At 41.2% G+C, this 19,918-nt stretch overlaps 1 protein-coding gene and 1 long non-coding RNA gene across 6 annotated transcripts in view; one reads left to right on the forward strand and one right to left on the reverse strand.

Annotated features, from left to right (window-relative positions):
• PLCB1 (phospholipase C beta 1) overlaps positions 1 to 18,272 on the forward strand; it is a 367,047-nt gene extending 348,775 nt beyond the window's left edge. Inside the window, exon 32 of one of the 2 annotated variants that reach the window (XM_065833460.2) lies at positions 14,919 to 18,272. In XM_065833460.2, the coding sequence (XP_065689532.1) occupies positions 14,919 to 15,149 (231 nt within the window). In that variant the 3' untranslated portion in view covers positions 15,150 to 18,272. The remainder of the gene's footprint in view (positions 1 to 14,918) is intronic. The other variant, XM_065833461.2, reaches the window with a different exon arrangement.
• Positions 4,796 to 19,918, reverse strand: part of LOC139827493 (uncharacterized) — a 51,044-nt gene continuing 35,921 nt past the window's right edge. Inside the window, exons 3-5 of one of the 4 annotated variants that reach the window (XR_011738074.1) lie at positions 10,088 to 10,320; positions 7,361 to 7,469; positions 4,796 to 5,420 (exon numbers count right to left, since the gene is read on the reverse strand). This is a non-coding gene — a long non-coding RNA (uncharacterized lncRNA). Of the gene's footprint in view, positions 5,421 to 6,579; positions 7,470 to 10,087; positions 10,321 to 19,918 lie in introns of those variants that run through there. The other 3 variants (XR_011738075.1, XR_011738072.1, XR_011738073.1) reach the window with 3 other exon arrangements.

Genomic DNA, 19,918 nt, shown 5'->3' on the forward strand with positions numbered 1-19,918 from the left:
ATTCAGACTGACGCTACTGTGGCTCACACTTGAAAATACTAATTGCTTGAAAATTAATTCATTTTTTTTTAATTATTACTTGGCTTTTTTTACTTTTTTTGTGACTTTTTTAATATGACTGGGGTTAATTTCTTGGAATATCAGCTGCCCTTTAATGGTTGCAACTCCCTCATAAGCAGATTTAGTTCATTGCTATAAACTCTGAGGATTTTACATAGGCCAAGATCCTTTCAACAGGCTGCTGCACAAATTGATATAGTGTGAAAAAGCAGTGAACCTGCTCAGAGGTCCAGATCTTTTGGGTGAAACAGGTGTCTGTCTTCCCATCCAGTCCCCAGTAAAGAAGAGAATATATTCTGTAAAATATGAATGTTGCTTGTGAAGAAGTTGAAGTATTTTGTGCCCTGCTGTATTCCTGTTTGAAAAGTTTTCTGGGTGAGTGAGTGTCACCACCCAACCTCCCTGGTGTGATCATCTGTTAGAGGTGCCCACCATGGCAATGGCCAGTTTCATGTCCAATTCTGTCATTACCCTGAGACTTTCTGCAGGTCCCTCTCTTACAATACGCTAGAGATCAGAAAAAAAATAGAGATCTTTGATAAATATCTCACCAAAGACCCTTTTATCACCTGTCCTCCCTGAACAAAGTGTCTTTTTTATGAATATTTCAGTAACGTGAATTTTTATACAAGAATCTGTGTTTATGCCAGTGAAGTCATTATTTTGATTTACTTAGAAATAATCAGATGCCATCCGTCTTTCCCCTGTTTTGTGAATATATGTATGCACAAGCACACAGACACGTCATGAGAGGATTGGCTCAGTGTTCACCCTTGTTTCCCTCCTGTAGTCGTTTATGAATATTAGTAAGAACACTTTTTTTGATCAACATGCATATAATAGAGAACATTTTTAGTGTCTTATAAGAGAGTCCCATATCAAGCGCAGGATACTGGCAGTAGGAAATCTCCCAGTGGCTACGCAGAGTGATAAAGGGGATATCATCTTTGTGCACACAAGTGTAAACTGCTCTTGTCTGAGGATTAAAGGAGCTGTATTACTGTCCGGTGCTCTGCCTTTTCTTTTTAAAAGTGCATTAAGCACAGACAGCAAGATGGAGCAGCTCTGTAACATGCAGGGAGGACTCAGAGAGTGCGTTTGTCTGACTTTAAAGAAGCGTCGCTCTCAGGTATGATTGGCTCCGTCAGGCACACTGTGCGATACAGAATATTTCAGCTGCTATTTTTCTAATTTCTGTGGCAGGAAGACACCATTCCCAAAATCCATTCGAATCCACTGAATGTTATATTCAGTTCCTCATTCATGCCGCAGGCATAGAGGATTTGACAAAAACCACGTAGCAATTAATGGCTGCACTTTTATAAATAATCCCAGTTCCCATGGCTGCTGCTGCTGAGGACAAGCAGCCGCCGTCAGCAGCTCTGACTGATGTGGCCTCTGACAGCGTGAACCAGCTATAATGGTACAAATGCCACATTGTAGTTTCAGTGTAGCAGCGAAGCAAAAGATGAGCAGACAAGAGAAATTCAGTTGTCCTAAGATCTGCTCCGCAAGGACGGCAAGAATTAAAAGAGTGGGTTGAAGCCTTCTTTGATAGACTAGAGCCATACCAGGAGGAGAAACTGAAAAGGGTATCTTGTCCTGATACAGACCAGATGTTCCTGTGCATTTACCTTGCATTTGTAAATGATCCCACTGCAGAATCGTGTAAATCAGCTGTCCTTCAGGTTAGATATGATGTTGTCCTTCCTTTGCGTTAATCACCCGAGTTCTTTTCTTTTTTGCCTGGAAACAGTCATGCCGTACAGTCGGAAAAGGAATGCACTGGCAATGCAGATTGAGCACACGGATAGCGGCCTGTGGCTTCGGTAGTCTGTGTTAACGTGTGACGAGAGAGAACAGCAAACTGAGAAAGAGTTCTCCTGTGAATTCAGTGCCCCCATTATCTCTCCTTCTTTATCCGAAGGGCTGATGAAACCTTTTTTGTTAGCCAAGACAGCTTGGTGCTTTGGCTTAATTTTCCTTGCATAATTTTAAATACAGATCATGTCTACAGCACTGCAATTAATGGATAGCCTAAAGACTTATTATTTCAAACTAATTGATATGTAAGAAAGTTTAAATAACATAAGTGATAAGAAATTTTTAGGAATAACTTCTGTAACTAACTCAGAATAATCTTTTTACTGTTACATAGAGTAGCAGATGACTGAATTATTCCTTCACCATCACTAAATCTAATGGTTGTCTGAATTTCTGTAATTCCAAATACATTTACATGAGATGGGGAAAAGATGACATTTTATAGTTGTTGTTCTAAAAGGAGTTTTGTAAGTTAATAATCTCATTCATTTCTGATACGTGCCTACCATCATTTGGAATACTCCCAAAATGCAGGATAAATTTCTGTTATCCTCAACAAAAAAATGTTCTCCACACATATTTGAGATAGAGCTTTAAACCAAGCAACCAATGTTTTTAAAGTATTTTGCTTCCTCAAATAACTTGATCACTTATGAAGGGCCTTTGTTTTTCCAGTGTTCATTAAACTTATCTTCAATTAGATTGTGATCAGAATTGGCATCAGAGCACACACCTCTCAAGAACTTTTTCATGCTTTTGGAAGATGTCAAGTACCAAAGTAATAATAAAACACTGATGGAGCGTTAAAAAGATAAGTTCTTATAATGGAAAGAGGTTTTGTTCTACTGCCAATTTTTTTTTTCCTAAATAATGTTTTGCATGTTACAAAACTTTTGCAAGATAGAAGCCACCAACAGTGGTACACAGAAATGAAATCAGATTAAAAACAAATCAGAGCTCTAAGGAAATAGTGTTATACATTTTGATGGCATGCCTCTCAGTGGAAAAAAAAGCGAAGGACTCACTGAAGTTCCATGAAATTCGTCTCAGTTCAGGCTCGACCCTCTGGTGAACTAAACTTGGATGAACTGTATTAGCTGCAGAAGGAGAGAAGCCAGGGACCAAATCCAGCCCACACTGGCGCCAGTAGAAGAGCTCACTCCTCCTGGAGTAGGCTTGAGATCTGGATGAGGCCCCAGTGGGACCTCCAGGAGCTGTGGCCCACTGAGATCGGTGGGGAAGGGGCAAACCAAAGGAACCGATTCTCTGCATGGTTCTAAGTTGTGGTATCCCCATATTTTACGCCCTCTACTGGCTTCTAGGGAATATGCATATCCCTTCTCCTGGGAGCAGGCAGGTCTGACCACAAACCCAACTGTGCTATTGGCAATATAATTAAGAGATCTGTTCAAGAGGACATTAAGGTGTCAAACTGCATGGCAGGATGAAAAGCATACTATAGTACAGAGCTTAGGTGATAAGTCCTCCACCCATACTAAGCATTAAGAAAGGAAAACTCCTTCAGAGGTTTCCCTTCTTCATGGAGCTCAGGTGCTCAACAGAAACCCAGACGAGGTTGTACACAAAGAGAGAAAGGAAGGTCTGGGTGCGAGAATGGCATCTGACCTTCTCTGGGGGATTTGTTTTCTCTGTCCCTTGAAGCAGGCTTGGATTTTAAGCAACAACCTCATCCTAGAGTAATATTGTGCAGTTTCCTTAAGTTGTTAAGACAGTTGAAAATCCTGAACCTCTGAAAAACAGTTTTTGCACATCTCCTTGGAGACTCCGATTACCTTCAGATCTCTGGGAAGGAGCATGTGCTTTATGCCATTTTGTGCCAGTGGCTCCTTCGTTTGACCTGGTTAGTTTGTGCCTGTACTTCTGTGGTGGCCGGTACTGTAGATCCAAAACCCATCAAAGTCAATCACTGTCTTCTTGTAGACTTAAGTGAACTTAAGTTAATGGGCATGAGTTCAAGCTACTCTGCATAGCCCTGGGACAGGCTTTGTGTTTTTCCTCGAGCTTTATGAAATTACCTTATATGTCAATTTTTGCATTGTGGATGCTTGCTGAACATCACTGAAATACAGTTTTCTGCATGGTTCATTTAGAGTTGATGGGTCATTAGAGAGTCACCTGAGTTTGCAGTAGTCAGCATTAATATGACCATTGAAAAAAACCAAAAGTTTAAATAAAAAACCAACTGAACTGAAATATTAATCCCTCGAACTTAATCATGAGGATGGCTGCATTAACCTCCTGTTGCATAGTACTACTTAATCCAGTAAGAGCAGTTCAGACAAGAAAAGGAGGTTTTTTCCTTTTAAGTTCATTGTAGTATTGGGAAGTAAAAACCTTCAGGCTATTTTTAATTAGGTTGAACCTCTGGGCAGTGCCGCTCTTACATTAAGCTATCAAGTTTTTAGGAGTTGCAGTTAAAATTCCACACTGATTTTGCTTCTCAAGTGAAAACCAAAATGTGCGCTGTGTAATACAGCACAAAACAACGAGAAGTGGTAGATCTATGGAAGAAATAATGGTGCAAATAGAAATTTGAAGGTAATAGTACGATATAAACACAGAGCAGCCATAAACAGTATCAGACTGTGTTCTTAGTAGCAATGATACATCTCCATTTGATGTTCATTGTATAATAATGAACACATACATCAATATATAAATTTGAAGCAAGTCCCAACTTTTTGTCATTGTTAAACTCAACCTCAAATCTTTCCTGACACTTGGAAGTACAAAGGCCAAAATTCTGAACCATGATTTCTGGAAGATGGGGGTCAGTAGCTCTGTCTCCACCGTTAAACTTCTGCCAGGTTCTGAATAGATTATTTTCATTAGCTTGTTATGTTAGAAAATAATGGGTCGGCCACTAAACTGGCTCATCTTTTGGGGACAGTCAATGTGCACCCCTGCTAATAGTAAAGAGGAAGGCAGATTCATGTTGTTAATGAGTTAGGAAATATTTTGGAATAGCTTCTGTTGTTACAAGGGATTGCAGAACTGAACTACTTGAAAAGATTTACAAAGAAACTTCTGAGGCTTTGATCTTTATTCAGAGTGTGCTTGCTTTCTAGTCTAAAAACATTCATTGTTAACAGGTTATTAACAGAAGGACTGACTGCTCAGTAATTTTCCAAGCAGACTTGTCAATGAGGCTCCATCCTGCAGAGGCTTTCTGATGTGAAAAGGTTTAGTCAGTGCAAGGTAAACTTCAAAGTGCAGCATAAGGCTCTATCAGTGTGATTATTTTTTGAACTAATGATGGCTTACTTCTAAACCTCCATGCAGTTCCCTGACAATTATCAATGACTTGGAGATTATAGTGGGCATGTACCTTAAGAAACATGTAGTCTCAAGATACATAGACATCAGTGCGTGGTGGGAGCTCTGGTTATGCTAAACAGGCTTGAGAGTCTGGGCTGAGCAGGAAGGTCAGAGCGCGGTATTGCAGTGAAAGGAGGTGCCAGACTTAATCATAGGATGATGCTGTTCCTTTTCCATTGAGTAGCACAGTGATGCCACTAGAGAGAGACAGAGAAATAGATTATTTATTTCCTTTTCGTTGTGGCATTTGAGAAGTAATCCTTGTGTTCGAAGGGAATTTTCTGCGATAATGATGGGACCTGTTAGAGATGTCCTGCCAAGAGTCAGACACAGGCGACACTATAATTATCTATTAGCAAGGTGGCTGTGAGAGACTGAAAACCATTTTGTTAAATGGTATTCAGAGTTCAGTTTAGGCAAGGATCCAAAAGCTGTGCTGTGGGTTTCACCATGATTTGTTCAGATCTGGGATCCAAAAGCTGTGCTGTGGGTTTCACCACGATTTGTTCAGATCTGTGCTCTATCAGCTCGTGAGCCATCACACAGGAGGCCTTAAGCACCTGAAGCTTTATTTCCTTGTCTCTCTCCTCTTTCAAAAATAGCCAGAACCTCTTGCTCTGCAAAACACGATACATAAAGTGACCCCACGGTTTCCAGGGCCCCCTGGAGACATCCTGCTCAGTTGCCGTGGTGCTGTACAGCCCTCAGAGTCCCATGTCCTTCAGTCCACCCGGGATTTGAAATATTTCTGGAATATATTATAGCTGTTACAAGCTCAAGATATCATTTAAATGGAGTTTCCAAGGGACGGTTATGACCTTTTGAGCTGAGAGTTACAATACTGTTGCTCTTCTGAGGCCTGCGCTGTTGGACAGGCAGCTGCCTGTTTACTGGGTGCCTTGGAGGCATCAGGGAAGTGGAAAAAAATCACTTATTAGAAGGTAGTAGATGCACTGGACTTTTTCAGTTGTTTGTTTTGAAGAGAGTATCCAAAATATGGACAGCCCTTTATAAAAGGACCAGTTAAGAAGTTCTATCTGAGCCGTGTCACTAGAGTTATTTACCCTGGATCCACCCCAATAAACTAAGGGCAGTATCTGATGATAGATGAGACCTCAGTGGAGTTTCTCTGGATTTATTGCACTGAAACTTGAGCAGACTCTCTGTTGTTTGCAGTGAAGCTAACTTATTCCAGGCATAATGAAAAAGAGCAGAAAGAATCTAGCCTTAAAATGTTATATATGCTCATGGAAAGACGATGTTTTTCCCATTCATAGCAGCTCAAATAATCTTTATTCATATGCATCATGAGATGCATAGGTCAGGTATTTATAGAGCCATTAAAAAAACACTTGACAGCATAAGAAAGCATTTAATCCACAAAAGGAAACAATTACACAAAGTAGTCAACAGAAAGAAGAGTGATTCCAAGTATACAGCTTACAAGGCACAGAGCAGTGCTTTGCATGAGAATAAACTGCTGTACTGATGAAGAAATAGGAAACAAAGTTATTGTGAAGAAAATCCTCCCACAAAATGCAGTACAAGCTCTCTCTTCAGAGAAAATGCAAAAGATCTGAGGTTACTACTAAGAATAATACAACTGCCAGTAGGAACAATCACCAGTTAAGGCTTTTGCTGTAAGGAACTTCTCTAACTCAAAAGTTTTCAGCAGAGGTACATACAGGCATATGTATATATAACAGACATATAACCTGGGCAATGCTGATGGGCATCTCATCACACAAGTATTTGTTTTAATTAGCTCCTGGAATAGATGTTGGTTTTCTATACAGAAAGAAGATATAACTACCTTTATGAAAGTGTTAAAATCTAGGAGCCCAGGTCCCAGGTTTCTTCCCAGTCCCATTTGTTTAATTGAGGTTGCAGTTAATAAAGGTGGAGACATAGACTGATGAAGGCCCTAAGGTTACAGCATAATGCCTTGAGACAGCAGATGTTAAAGGACTCATTTATATGGGGACTTCTTGTACATTAGGGAGGTATTTGCAAATCACCTTCGCTTTAACAGGAAGAGACACGAAGCTGAAACATGGAAGATAACAGCCAGGGGAAGTTGAAAGGGGAGTAGAGAATCATAGCATAGTTTGGGTTGGAAGGGACCTTCAAAGCTCACCCGGTGCCACCCCTGCCATGAGCAGGGACATCTTCACCAGCTCAGGTTGCTCAGAGCCCCGTCCAGCCTGGCCTGGGATGTCTCCAGGGATGAGGCATCCAGCACCTCTCTGCGAATCACAGAAGATAATAATAGAATCATTTTGGTTGGAAGAGACCCTCAGAATCATCAAGTCCAACCATAATGTAACCTAACTCTACCACTAAACCATGTCCCTAAGAATTTTGTCTCAATGCCTTGTAAACCCTTCCATAGTGATTCCACCACTTCCCTGGGCAGCCTGTTCCGATGCCCGACAACCCTTTCCATGAAGAATTTTTTCCTAATATCCACCTAAACTGGTGCAGCCTTTTGCCATGGAGAAGCAGGGGCGGCAGCAGTCGATCAGTCAGAAATACAGCAAATCCTGAGCAAGCAGCCCTGGTCTCGGGAGTAGCACAGAGACCTTGTGGGGTGGGAATATCGGCTTGGTGTGCTCGACCTCATGTGAAGAACTAGAGGAGCTCCACCTGGGAGAAAAAGAATGTGGGGTGAGGCTGGCAGAGTGAAAAGTCACAGCATTGGTGTTTCTCAGGTCTGTCGTGGTCCGAAAAGTAACCTTTCTTTCAAAACGCAGTGATGGGTGTGCACTGAGACTGAGATGTTCTTATCTGAGGACAGGAATCATTAACTGGAGCTTTCCAGGCAGCGTAAACACATTTCCCACACTGACTGTCATTGCCCTTGTGTGATGCTGTTTTCCCTGCACCATCTCTGATACTGAGTGCCCTTAGGTTTTCTTTAAAGATTCCACACTCCAGCATCTTGTGAGATAAAACCTCAGCTACCTGAACAGTTTCATTTTGTGCTTAGCTATATTGTCTACAAGTAGCTGTGTTAAGCCCCAATGTTAAGACGGTGGCATGTTCCTTTTTGCACTTGCTTGCAGTCCCTGGGAGAAAAAGCGAGTGTTGAGGTGCTCTCTGCAGATGTAGAGATGTTAACTCCTTTCCTAGGCCTGGATAAACAGCTTCCCATTTCTCAGCTGCTTTCTTTGGCCTGTTCTTCACATGGCAGAGGTGGGTATATCACTTTTGGGAAAGTCCTGCAGAAGAGTCCCGGGTTCTTCTCAAACCCAGTGCTCAGAGGGACTGGGGTTGTGAGACGTGAGGACAACTGAGCAGTGGTGACTCCTTTGCCTTCCCAGCAGATATCTGCTTAGTAGAGGGAATAACATGGTCCTTAATAACAAACTCCTTCTGTTTCCAATTAAACAAAAATTGCTGTCTCTAAATCACTTGATCCCTGAGCTCTGTTCCTCAATTTCCCTTTCCCTGTTATTGAGCCCCCATCTGCTTTTAACAATTCTTGCTACTCATATGTCTTTTAATGCTGTATCCCTTCAGAATGGCTTTCTAATTAAGTAAGCTCTGAAAATGGAAAGAGCAGAACAGCAGCTTGCTTGCTCTCTGTACCCTTAATCTGGGAGTCCTCTATGTGCTATTTTGGAAGCTAAATTGAGGTCACTGACATTATGCATATTTGTTGTCTGATGCAGTCTTAAAAGCCCCAAATCCTCTATTCAAAATTATCTTTAGGGTCAAACATTTGCAGGAAGAAAAGTCAGTATTTGGAGCGTTAGCAGATTTAGAGAAACAAGGGAGGAGTGAGAAAGGGGCCACAATCTCAGAGCAGCGTTTGTGTTGCAATATGCTTTTACTGACCAGTGAAAAGATCGGTGTCACTGGTGCTAACAAAATAAATGTTTCCAAAGATATCTGAAAAGGAAAATGGGAGCATTGCTAAATAGAAATACCCTGTAGAGATTGCAGTCCCCCTTTTGTTACGAATCGTGTAGTCACCAGTTATTGCCTCCTGTCAAAATACATTGTGCTGAAAGTGCACAGAGGAAATTATGCGGTTGAGTTTCTCATTAGTAAAATATATATATATATCTACTCTTTAAGTGGTATTAAATATATTGCACATAGGTAGTGCCATAGTAATTATGGATACAAATTAGTGTCACACTTCAACTGGTGAATAAATACATTAACCAAATACCAAACCCAGCCACTATTTTGATATTTTGCTGCCCTCTGCCTCAAGGGGAAGTAACACATCTTACACGTTTTCCACATTTGGATTCGGAACTCAAAAATTATTACAATCTTTTTAAAACCTTGAGACTAGAGTTTGCTGTTGGAATGTCAGACATTGTTGGAGATACCAAACTGTTTAGTCCTCAGAGTGCATTTTTACCTGGGTTGTTCAGCCAGGATATTTGGATTGTTTTCCATTCATAATTCACTGCACTGATCAGGGAAACAAAGTATTTATGAATAATGCAAAATAAGGTAGATTTAATAATGAATGTTTTTGATTCAGCAGAATTCTGTTTTGGTGTTGTATTTTGTTTTTTCACCAAATGTGTAACCAGGTTTATTGCATACATAACTTTATCGAAAGAGTTTTGCTTGAAGGTTGGTTCTTTAGATGTTTTTTAAGTAGTGATCCTTCCATTATTTTTGAGTTGATAATATATTTTAAAAAAATAAAAGAGCTGGACTGAATCCTAGTCTGTGTGGAAGTGGGTTGGTTTTGCATCAGACAACGAACTGGCTCTGGCATGGGGTCCGACATGAGGAGAATGATGCTACGAGGTCACACTGCTGTGCAGACCACACATGTGGTGTCTCAAGCTGCATGGGGAAGGAAGAGAGGGGAAATTGTTTGGAAAACACTTACATTCCTGACTTCCGAAATGGCGCTTTTAAGGTACAACGGGAAGGAGCAGCAGTGTTTGCATTAAGAGCTTCAAAGGTGTTGCAGTGGCAGGAAGGGAGGTGGGTTGGATGTGTTTTCCACCACGATTTCCCTTTCCCTTGGGCTGCCCAAGCGAGGGGAGGAGGTCAGATGGAAGCAGCGCTGTGGATGGACCAGCTGTGGTTCTACATCGTGTCTTCAGGCCGTGAGGCCGCCTGCGGGTAGACGCAGTAGAATTTCACAAGATGCTGGCAAACAACACCAGGCCTCGGCTGGATTCCCAAATTTCCTACGTGTGTGGTAGGGTCACATTTTAGTCACCTGGTCGTTTTTAATGCATACAGTAAGGTCTTTGTACCTGACACCTCAAGTCCTAGGTCTGGTTGTTGTTTGTGTTTGTGCAGACACAACTGCTTCCCACGGTTCAGGTATTGGTACAGCAAAACCTTTCTTAACGTTGTTCTACATCTCGAACTTCTAGTAACTCATTATTAGATTTTTATGCCTCATTAGCCTGGCTTGTTTGCTTTTCCACAGTTATCTTAAAACAATCCTGAAATTAAAAATAAATAAAAAAATTCTGCAGCAGGAAAGAGGATGAGATGTATTTCAGGTTGTGAGAAGGGAGAAGAATTCAATATTTGGAGCTTAAGCTCAGGGACAAGATAGTATCAAACACCATCAATGTGGAATAATTTAGGGTTCAGGGGTTTAACATATTTATTTTATTTTTAAATATTCTCATTTTTTTTAACCTAAACACTCCATGTGAACTTCAGCCCTCCTGGTAACTTGTGTTGGCAGCATGTTGCGTTTTTCATGTGATGGTTTTATTTTTGTTCTTGGTAGAAACAGAAGTTCATTAGATCACATTGCAGGTATGCAGAAGTCTACAGGGGCTTGATCAGGATAGCCTGAAACCACAGTTTCTGCTTTTGTCATTCTTTATTGATCGCAGTAACTTCTTTTAATGCTATGGGCACTATTTTAACACTATGTTATGCTATGTTATTTTGGTAGGTTTAATAACAGCTAGGCATAATTGCTATAAATAGGTTTAATAATACCATCAGTTTCCTTTCCTGACTCTATTTTCCTTGCTTTAAGCTGAATGACCGTATTCATTTTCACCACCCACATTCCAAGGAAGGGTTGCCGAGGCCATTCCCTGAACGATGACCCTTTTTGGAAAGCAGTTGTAGCCAAGGATGCTGAAGAACCCTTCAGATTGAGAGGGAGTGCGAGCCCATCAGCTGGGCAGCTGCCTGCCTGCCAGGAGCTCTGCTCCCCAGGGCATGGGCTTAGTCTTGTAAAGCTGCGCTCATTTGCCATCCCTGAGGCTGGGGCCTGTGTTGGTTGTAGTCAAGATTGGAAGGATGCAGTGGTGTTGGTCCAGGGCACAGGGGTCAAGACTAACACATTCACCTCGTGTCCCCAGGGACCCCCCTGCAAACAAGTAATGATGGCTCCAAATTTGAAAGTATTAACTCATTGCCTGCAAGAAAAGAACATGGGAGTGTGCTTTACCTGAGCACGAAATAATGTTTCCAACTCCTTGTGGGATACTAAAGCTGCATGGAGGTGACAGTAGAAAGAGGTTTTGGTTGAGGGTTAAAGAGAGGACAGAGGATCTATAAGAAATAGTGAGATAACAGAAGGAAGAAGGTTGTTACGTGTTAATAGAAACAGTGGTCCAGATAATGATCTGCACATCTAATCATCAGTCTCATTTTGCCCCCCTTGTCTGGCCCCAAAATGCTAAAAGCAAGTATAGGTCACCTTGTTTAGTAGACAGAGAGCAAAGGACTCGGGGTAGGTGGACTTGTGATGGGAAACAATCAAGGGGACAGCAAACCGAAGGGTAAGGCCACGCAGGGCCCGAGTCTGGTGGTGCTGGTTGTGCAGAGAGGTTTTTACGCACTGCTACTAAGGGGAGGGCAGCTTTGCATTAGTGAATGAACTGTAATGGCCCTGTAAAGCCACCAAATATGGTTATCATTATCTAACAGAATGATACAGAGGGTTTTAAAAGAAAAACAGCTGGTTTTAAGCAGGCAACTTGTTTCTTTAACCTTGACCCACAGCTGTTTGCCAGTGTTACGCCTGGGGCTGGTGGTTTAAGGAGAAATACGGCCAATGTGCTGTGAGAGTGTTGTGGGTTTGCAAGCCCCAGGCTGGCTGAGGAACACTTTGGTGAGGGGGCAGGTCCGGCAGTGGGGTGGCACCCCAGCTCAGCCCTTGTGCTCCTCATTGCAGCTGGAGTCCTGTGTGACAGCCTGGGGTTCAGGGAACAGGCTTGGAGCCGCTCATCTTAAGCCGAGCAAGGGGAAGGACTGACGGTGCCTTTGAAATCAAAGAGAAAGCTAATTGTTACACGCTTGCAGTTTTAATCAACCCTCCTTGTCTACTGTCTGCTCCTTCTCGACTAACTTCAACCTTCTCATGATTAGATATCTATATAGACTCTCTCTGGAGACACTGAAGAGAGAGAGGTAGCTCCGGATTCATGTCATTTCTATTAAACGCTCGACTTCGGGAGATTATCCACTGGAGGCACTTTAGGAGGTGAACATTAGACACAATTGCTATCTAACAACATGCGTATGGTTGCGCTGGGTTCAGATAATGTTCAGTTTCTGAGGGATTTCAAATATTTCTATTGCTCTTAAACCTAATTGAGCAAATCAAGGTTCTGAAGGAAGTTGAGAGCTAGGAGACTTTCGAACTTACAGACCTCCTTCTATAACTGAGGTCCCTAAAATTTACAAATTAAGAAATTCTATGTACAATAATGAGGTGGAGAAACGCAGCAGCCCATGACTGGCTCAGACACTCCTGGGTAAAGAAATTTATACCCTTTTATAAAGCTTTGTCTTCCAGTGTCTTTCCCACGATTTCTTGATTTATAAAAACTATTGTATGCAGAGCTGCCTCTCCCCAGCAGCCCAGAGCCCGGCTGCAAATGCTCCTGAACAGGAAAACACTTGGTGTTTTGTCCCACTTTTGGCATAAATATCCCTCTGTGATAGCATCTTTGGGTAGCTGTCATAAATAAGCAGAAGGACTTGCCTTCCCCTCCTTCCCTCCTATTCTTTAAAGCAGTTGGGGGTATTCAGCAGTGAACTGTAACCAAAAGCATGATTGCATCATGATGGAAGAAAGACCTTTGCGTAGAACATAATCTTTGGATTCACAAGATGACCTATGTGAATGCCATGCTACCATCACTGCATGAAAGAAGAGTGTTATGGTAGTGATTGTTGTAATAGTTGATACAAATATATATATATTTTAGAGGCAGGGTGTATTTAATGCAACTGTTTGTGCCTCAGATACGGAATTTGTCAGCACTATGACACCAAGGTGGGAAACTGAGGTCAGAACAGCAGGAAAATTGCCAGAAACAATGCAGGAAAGGAGCTTTAGCAGGAGAACCAACAGGAAAAAGCCAGATCTTAGATCCTGTGGAAGAAAAACTGCAAAATTTGTCTAATTAAGGAATGTAGAACTAGACCGGGTGAGCTAAGGACATTGATTTGCACATCAGGAGAAAGGAGAAGAGGCCTCACAAAAATAAAATCAGGGATGCAGGATGAAAACCAGGACAGAAGCATGGGGAACGGGATTGGAAGGGCTCAGAGGGAAGCGTAGTGGTAAAGTCACATGCTGTGGACAGGTCAAGGATGGTAAGAGCAGTGCAGACCCTAATGTTCAAGTGAAAACTTGTGTTACTTGTTGAGAGCCGTTGCAATGGGGTGAAGGAGACTTGAAACCAGGCAGGATAGACTCAAGCATACAGCTGAAGGATCAGAATTCAGAGTATGTTTATGCACCCCAGAAAAAAATATAGCTCAAAATACAATTGTCTAAGAAACTACTGTGAAACTGCTGCAGCTACAGTTAGCAGAACCTGACTCCCTCTTTTTAAGAAGGTGGGTGGATGGATGGTTGAATGGCGTGGATTTGGCTTTGGAACTCACCCCTTTTGCTTCCTGCTGTGCTTATATTGGTCATGGTGAAAAAATTGGCTTTGTCTTCAGTTGAAACCTTCGTGCACATTAATGTTTTTTTAAATAATGGATCGTGCAGATCCTAATATGGGCACTAAAAACAAAGGCTGTACAAATAAATACTGGGAAAGGGCCCACAGCTTCCTGAAGACTCGTAGCCAGATTTCTTTCTGCATGCCTTGTGCATCCTGTTGATGATATGACACTTTTTCCCCAGTAATGTCCAAGACACATACTGCATTAATCAGATAATGTAACTTTCCATGATCTAGCCCTAAGAAATGCAATTTAACTTCTTTTCCCTCCCTCTTCGACTCCCTTTGACAACTGACTTTTTCCTAATGGTTTCTCCAACCCAAGAAATCTGGCGAAAGTTGTTATATTGTTCTCAGGGCAATGTTTGTGGTGTGATTAATGTGTGATGAGCTACCTGAAGCTTAATGAAAGCCTTTGCTCTTTCAAAGGCTTATCTGTGATCCATACTGCACTTGAAACGGGTCTTGTGAAAGCCAGTGGGAGTATGGACACCGACACAGTTAAATTCATATATATTTTACGGTTTTGGGTACCCAAGGGTGATACCCAACACCAGCCTTATGCACAAATGACCGCATGTTCCTTCAGCTTTGAAATGACTGCATGGAAATTAATAGGCGTATTGGATGTGTGGCTCTAATATGAAAAAGGAAATAATATATTCTTAAATCATGCAAAATCGCATCATTAATTTCCCCCCTGCCTCGTGTGGTGCAGCACTGGTTGCATTAGACACCCCTGAAGACACCTTTTCTCTTTTGTTGTAGTTGCAGGTGGAACTTGATCAGGAATATCAAGACAAATTCAAAAGACTGCCTTTGGAAATTCTGGAGTTCGTACAGGAAGCCATGAAAGGGAAAATCAGTGAAGATGGAGACCACAGTTCTGCCCCCTCTTCCCTGGCATCTGACAGCGGAAAATCAAATCATAAACCTCTGCAAAGCGAAGAGGAATTGGAAGAAGATAATCCAGAAAAAGTGTTTGATACTACTTTTTAACTGCCCAAGAAACAATCAGAGCGCCCGGGCGCAGCACTCCCCAGCTGCCCGTCTCCGCTCTCCCGATGTGAGCTGCTGTGGAAGCGCTTTGGGAGCCTGGAGGAATCTGCCTTCAAGTGCACATTTCCCAAAAGGAACATTTTATAAAAAGTATCGTGCAAAGGTCTTCATTCTCATTCTTCATCTTATTATTATTCTAAAGCTTAGTGCAGTTGTAATGGGAAAATTAATATGTTAACCATCCTCTCCTCTTTCTTTTTTTTTGGCCAATTTACAATGGGTAATTTTCTGGCCATGTTCACTGTTAAGAATGTTTAATGAAGACCAAGTGTATTGTACAGAGACAAATGTGTGCAGATTTCCTTTTGAAGTGCCAGTGCAAAGTGCTCCAAACTAATACAGCTCCTAGAGAATATTATAACAGTACTTAATCATATTTGTTTCCTTCTTTATAACTGCACCTTGACAGCTGTACCATCATTTTACATTTGCACTGAAACATTTAATCCTTTTTAGCGTTGCAAGCACTGGTGGCTTGCTGTCTTGATATTACGTTTATCACACGGAAAGAAATATATTTGCTGCTGAAAATTCTTGGAACTGTGGGGACAAGAGGAAAACAAAGAGAAGAACTCTGCCTGGAGATTGTCGGTGTCTGTGTACCTCTGTGTTTGTTACACTGTGTGAGTGCATATATGTTTGTATATATATATATATTAAAAATATATATATAGCTGTATGTGCACACACATCCGTCTATATACACACACGGCATGTTTCTATTTGAAGTCGGCGTGGTCTCTTGGCCAAATTAAACGTTTCAGGGATATGTGAGTAGAGAGAATCATTATGGAAGCTAATATGTGGGTTATACTGCTATAAAATAGTCATTGAATCATATAATTCTTTTTGTGGTGTTAGTGTTGTAAATCAAAGTAGTTTTAGAGTATAAATTTGATATATATTTTGCAGACTCAAAAGTATTGATTTTAAGTATCATATTTTAAGCTTACTGAATTTGATAGGATTATAAAACGTTTAGGACTACAGTATTTGAAATCTAACAGAATCTTCCATTATTTTTAAGACTGAGGTTCAGTTTTACTAAGGTCTGAAATTTAAAGGCAAAATATAAAAACCTGGTCACTGTTATTTAAAACTGTATATTAATCCATTTAACTGACTTCTTAAGAACAATCAAAGTTAGTGTACTGTATGATATGCCTGAGAGAAGTAACAGCACGTGTTGGGAAATTTATATCAGACGACAGAGAGACTTTGTGAAAGTCAGGATGTTTGAAAAGGTAAATAATAAAGGTAAATAAATCTCTGGATTCCCATGCTAACAGAAATAGGAATTATGAAATGTTACAGACAGATTCTTATTTGTACCCAAGCCAGTGCATAATGCGCGAGGCCTTTTCCTCAGCTGCGCCGTGAAGAGGCGTCTTAGGGCAAAGGATAAACGGGCTCAAAAGACAGAGATTTGTGTTGAGAGGCCTGATCCTGCAAACTGGCAGAAATGGCTTTTCCTGCACACAACAGGGCTCAGTGCAGCTGTGCTGGGGAATAGCATTCACATACACATTTGCAAGATCGGGGCCTTACTTTGTATTTAAAAAGCAATCGAGAAAGAAGTCAATTACATGGGGAGGCATTTTAATACATTGTAACAGTTAAGTTACTTTACTTCCATTCCCTCAGGATTTTAGTACTTTAAAGTAACTTATTTTATTTAAATTTAAGCAATAAAATACAAATCAAGCTTAAGTTTTCAGTTAAATAATGGTGTGTATATATAAGTTCAAATCTTGGAAAACAAACAGTATTTTCATGTTTCTTTTTTAACCTTAGAGCAGAAAGAAAGAAAAATTGCACATTGTTTGGAGATCATATTTTGGATTAAACTATTCTGGTTTATGATGATGAAATTAGTGAACGTGAAATTCAAAAATCTGACTTTCATCTTAATGCTAGGAAAAGTGAATCCTCTGCTAATCCTTGTTTTGCACTTTGAATTCCATCTTAATCACTCATAGAAAGCATAGAGAGTCAAGATGTAATGCTGCATTTTATAAAGTTAAAATGACATATTGTCTAAATTATTAAAAGAATAAACTGATAGCAGTGTTCACAACAAAACTGAAGACTATTGCATTATAGAAACCGTTGTACAGTGCAGGCTTTTCGGTAAAATCTTAGCTCCTTTGATTTTCAGCGCTCCATTCTCATGGATTTCAGCGGAGCCAGGACTTCACCGCAGGCTTCAAAGAAACTTGGGCAAATACCAATTAACCTTTTATTTATATTTAAAAAAAAATAAATATACCGGTTGGGTTAACTATACTCTCAGCTGTAGTCATTTTACAGTAAGTTTGTATTTGACCATTTCCTGTACTCACATTTTTTTATATCTGTACAGTGCCACTTTCTGCAGGTGTAAGGTAGTGTGTAATACTGTACATCTTGCATCGTTCAAACTATTTCAGTGAAACAGATATCATTTAATATTGATATTACTTGAACTAGAGTAAGATAATGAAAAAAGGGTCTTTATGATGTGCAAGTCTTGTGCCTTTTATGTATTTGCCTTGTTCCGTGTTGAATGTGTGGAAATGCTGTATCGTGGACTTTCTGCTGTATAGAATAGAGCTGTCTATATTAAACTAGGTCGTGCACTTCAGATATCTTTACACTACTGAAAATAGCTTGGTTTTGGCAGCATAAACAGAATTTTAAAAATTCTAATGAAGGCCAGACATTTTAGATTTAACATGTTCATAATTATGTTAATTAATGCTCATGTATTAGCTAAACATTCACTGAAAGATAACTAAAGGGACATCACTGCTTGCCTTTCTTTGAAATCAGTGTTGCTCTTGTACATTGTATTAATAGTGTCTGTGATTGATTAGTCCTTGATGATTTGCTTTCAAAGTAGGATGAAATATTTCAGTTAACATGTACATATTTTTTGGTTCCTCAAGCTATGATTGTTTCAGAGGCATAATTCACATTTTTGTAAAAATTCTATGCAATTTTGTGGCATGATGTTTCTTCCACTTGTAATTTTATGTGCTTACATTACAGATCCAAAGGACAAATAAAAATTTCTTAACACAAGGCATTTGTTTCCTCTGTTCATTGCCTGAAAAGCCTCGGTTGACTCAAGAGACCTTACTGGCCTTGAAGACCTTGCCCTCACCCCAGCAACGGCAGCACCACCAGACATCAATGAGCTTTCCCTGCAGGCTCTTGTGTTCACAAGAAGAACCTGCAGGTGCCTGGGCATCTCCCATCCCTCCTAGGCAAAACCTGTACTTGCTGGTGCTCTGAAACAGCAGGAAAACAAAAATGTACACCAAGGAACTGATAGGGAAATCTGTATGATTTTCAGCCATACTGGTAAACTATCTTGACAAATTACAGCAGCCTTACTTCTCTTCCACTGTCCCCGCTGCTGCGCTGATCATGTATGCAATTACGTATGTGCTGTGGAATGTACCTTTGCAGGGGCCTTCCACTGAGAGCACTGAAAAATAAATCTACTCCTCTGGCTTTTGAATTTCCCTATTTAATTTACAATGTAAAAAATTATCTCTGGGAGAAGAGGTAAGCAGGTATATTAATCCAGTGTATTAAGGGATACACCTATTAAAATAAACAGTTTCCAAGGCAGCTAGAGACAAATTGCTCACCAGGAGATGTGTGGGGAAATGGGGTCTGCGCAGGGGGATGGACACGGCAGCGGGTAACAGCAGGCAAGGGGAGAGGAACACAGCTGGAAGCCCAGCCTGTGAATTTGACAGAGGGGAGTAAGACTATGACAGAAAGATAGCAGGGGAAAGGCACAGTGGCAAGAATTTCAAGAGGATGAGGTGGAGACAGTGATGACGAGCACAGAGGGAAAATCCAGGAGGCCATGGGAAGAAGGATCGAGGAACAACCCTTGTCTCCCACAGGGCCCGGTGAGGCAGGATTTTCACAGCCAGCCAAGCAGATGACCATGGCATTTGTTGTACTTGGGCCACGGGAGACTGACTTGGCTGCTGAGGAGAGAGGGTGACAGGCTGGGATATGTGGAAGAAGGATTTGGAGGCCGACCAAGGGAAGATGGTGTCACAGAGGCCGGGTAGCCCTCCTGCGGACAATACACGAAGCAAGCCCACTGGGTTGCTGAAACTTCAAGTGGATTCTGCAAATGCTGCTGGTGACAGCCAGAAGAAAACCAGTCTCAGCAGAGCAGCAGTCTCGTACTACCAGCTGGGGAAGGTGACCAAAGACTTCATTTTGCCCTCACAGTGAATGCTTTGATAACTAGTGCCAGCGCCAGGTTCCAGCGCCAGGTCCTCAGCTCCATTAGCCTTACATTGTTTCCTTCACAGCTTCCAGGCTGGGGCTGGAGAAGCTATGGATCCAACTGAGATGTTGGGGTAGGCAATGGTGAACTTTGGTGAGCAGGGCGGAAGCAGTTCCTCAGGATCAGTGTCATGGGGGTAGCATGATCTGAGGAAAAAAGCCTGAAGAAATGAAAAATGCAACTGTTCAGCTTGCAGATACTAAAGAAGAAAATATTGTAGGTAACACCTTGAGTACTATATAGCTGATACAATTTTAAAGGCCTGGGGTTTGTGGAATGGTGGGCTGCAAACGTGGTGAGGACACTATGGTGTAGAGAGAGGTGCTAATTGGTTTTGGCTGGATCCAAACCGGAGCAGTTAAAAGGGCTTTAAGTAGCATTGGAGGAGCCAAGCTCTAATTAGGAACAA

This window comes from Patagioenas fasciata, chromosome 3, assembly GCF_037038585.1.
Source record: "Patagioenas fasciata isolate bPatFas1 chromosome 3, bPatFas1.hap1, whole genome shotgun sequence".
Taxonomy (NCBI): Eukaryota; Metazoa; Chordata; class Aves; order Columbiformes; family Columbidae; genus Patagioenas; species Patagioenas fasciata.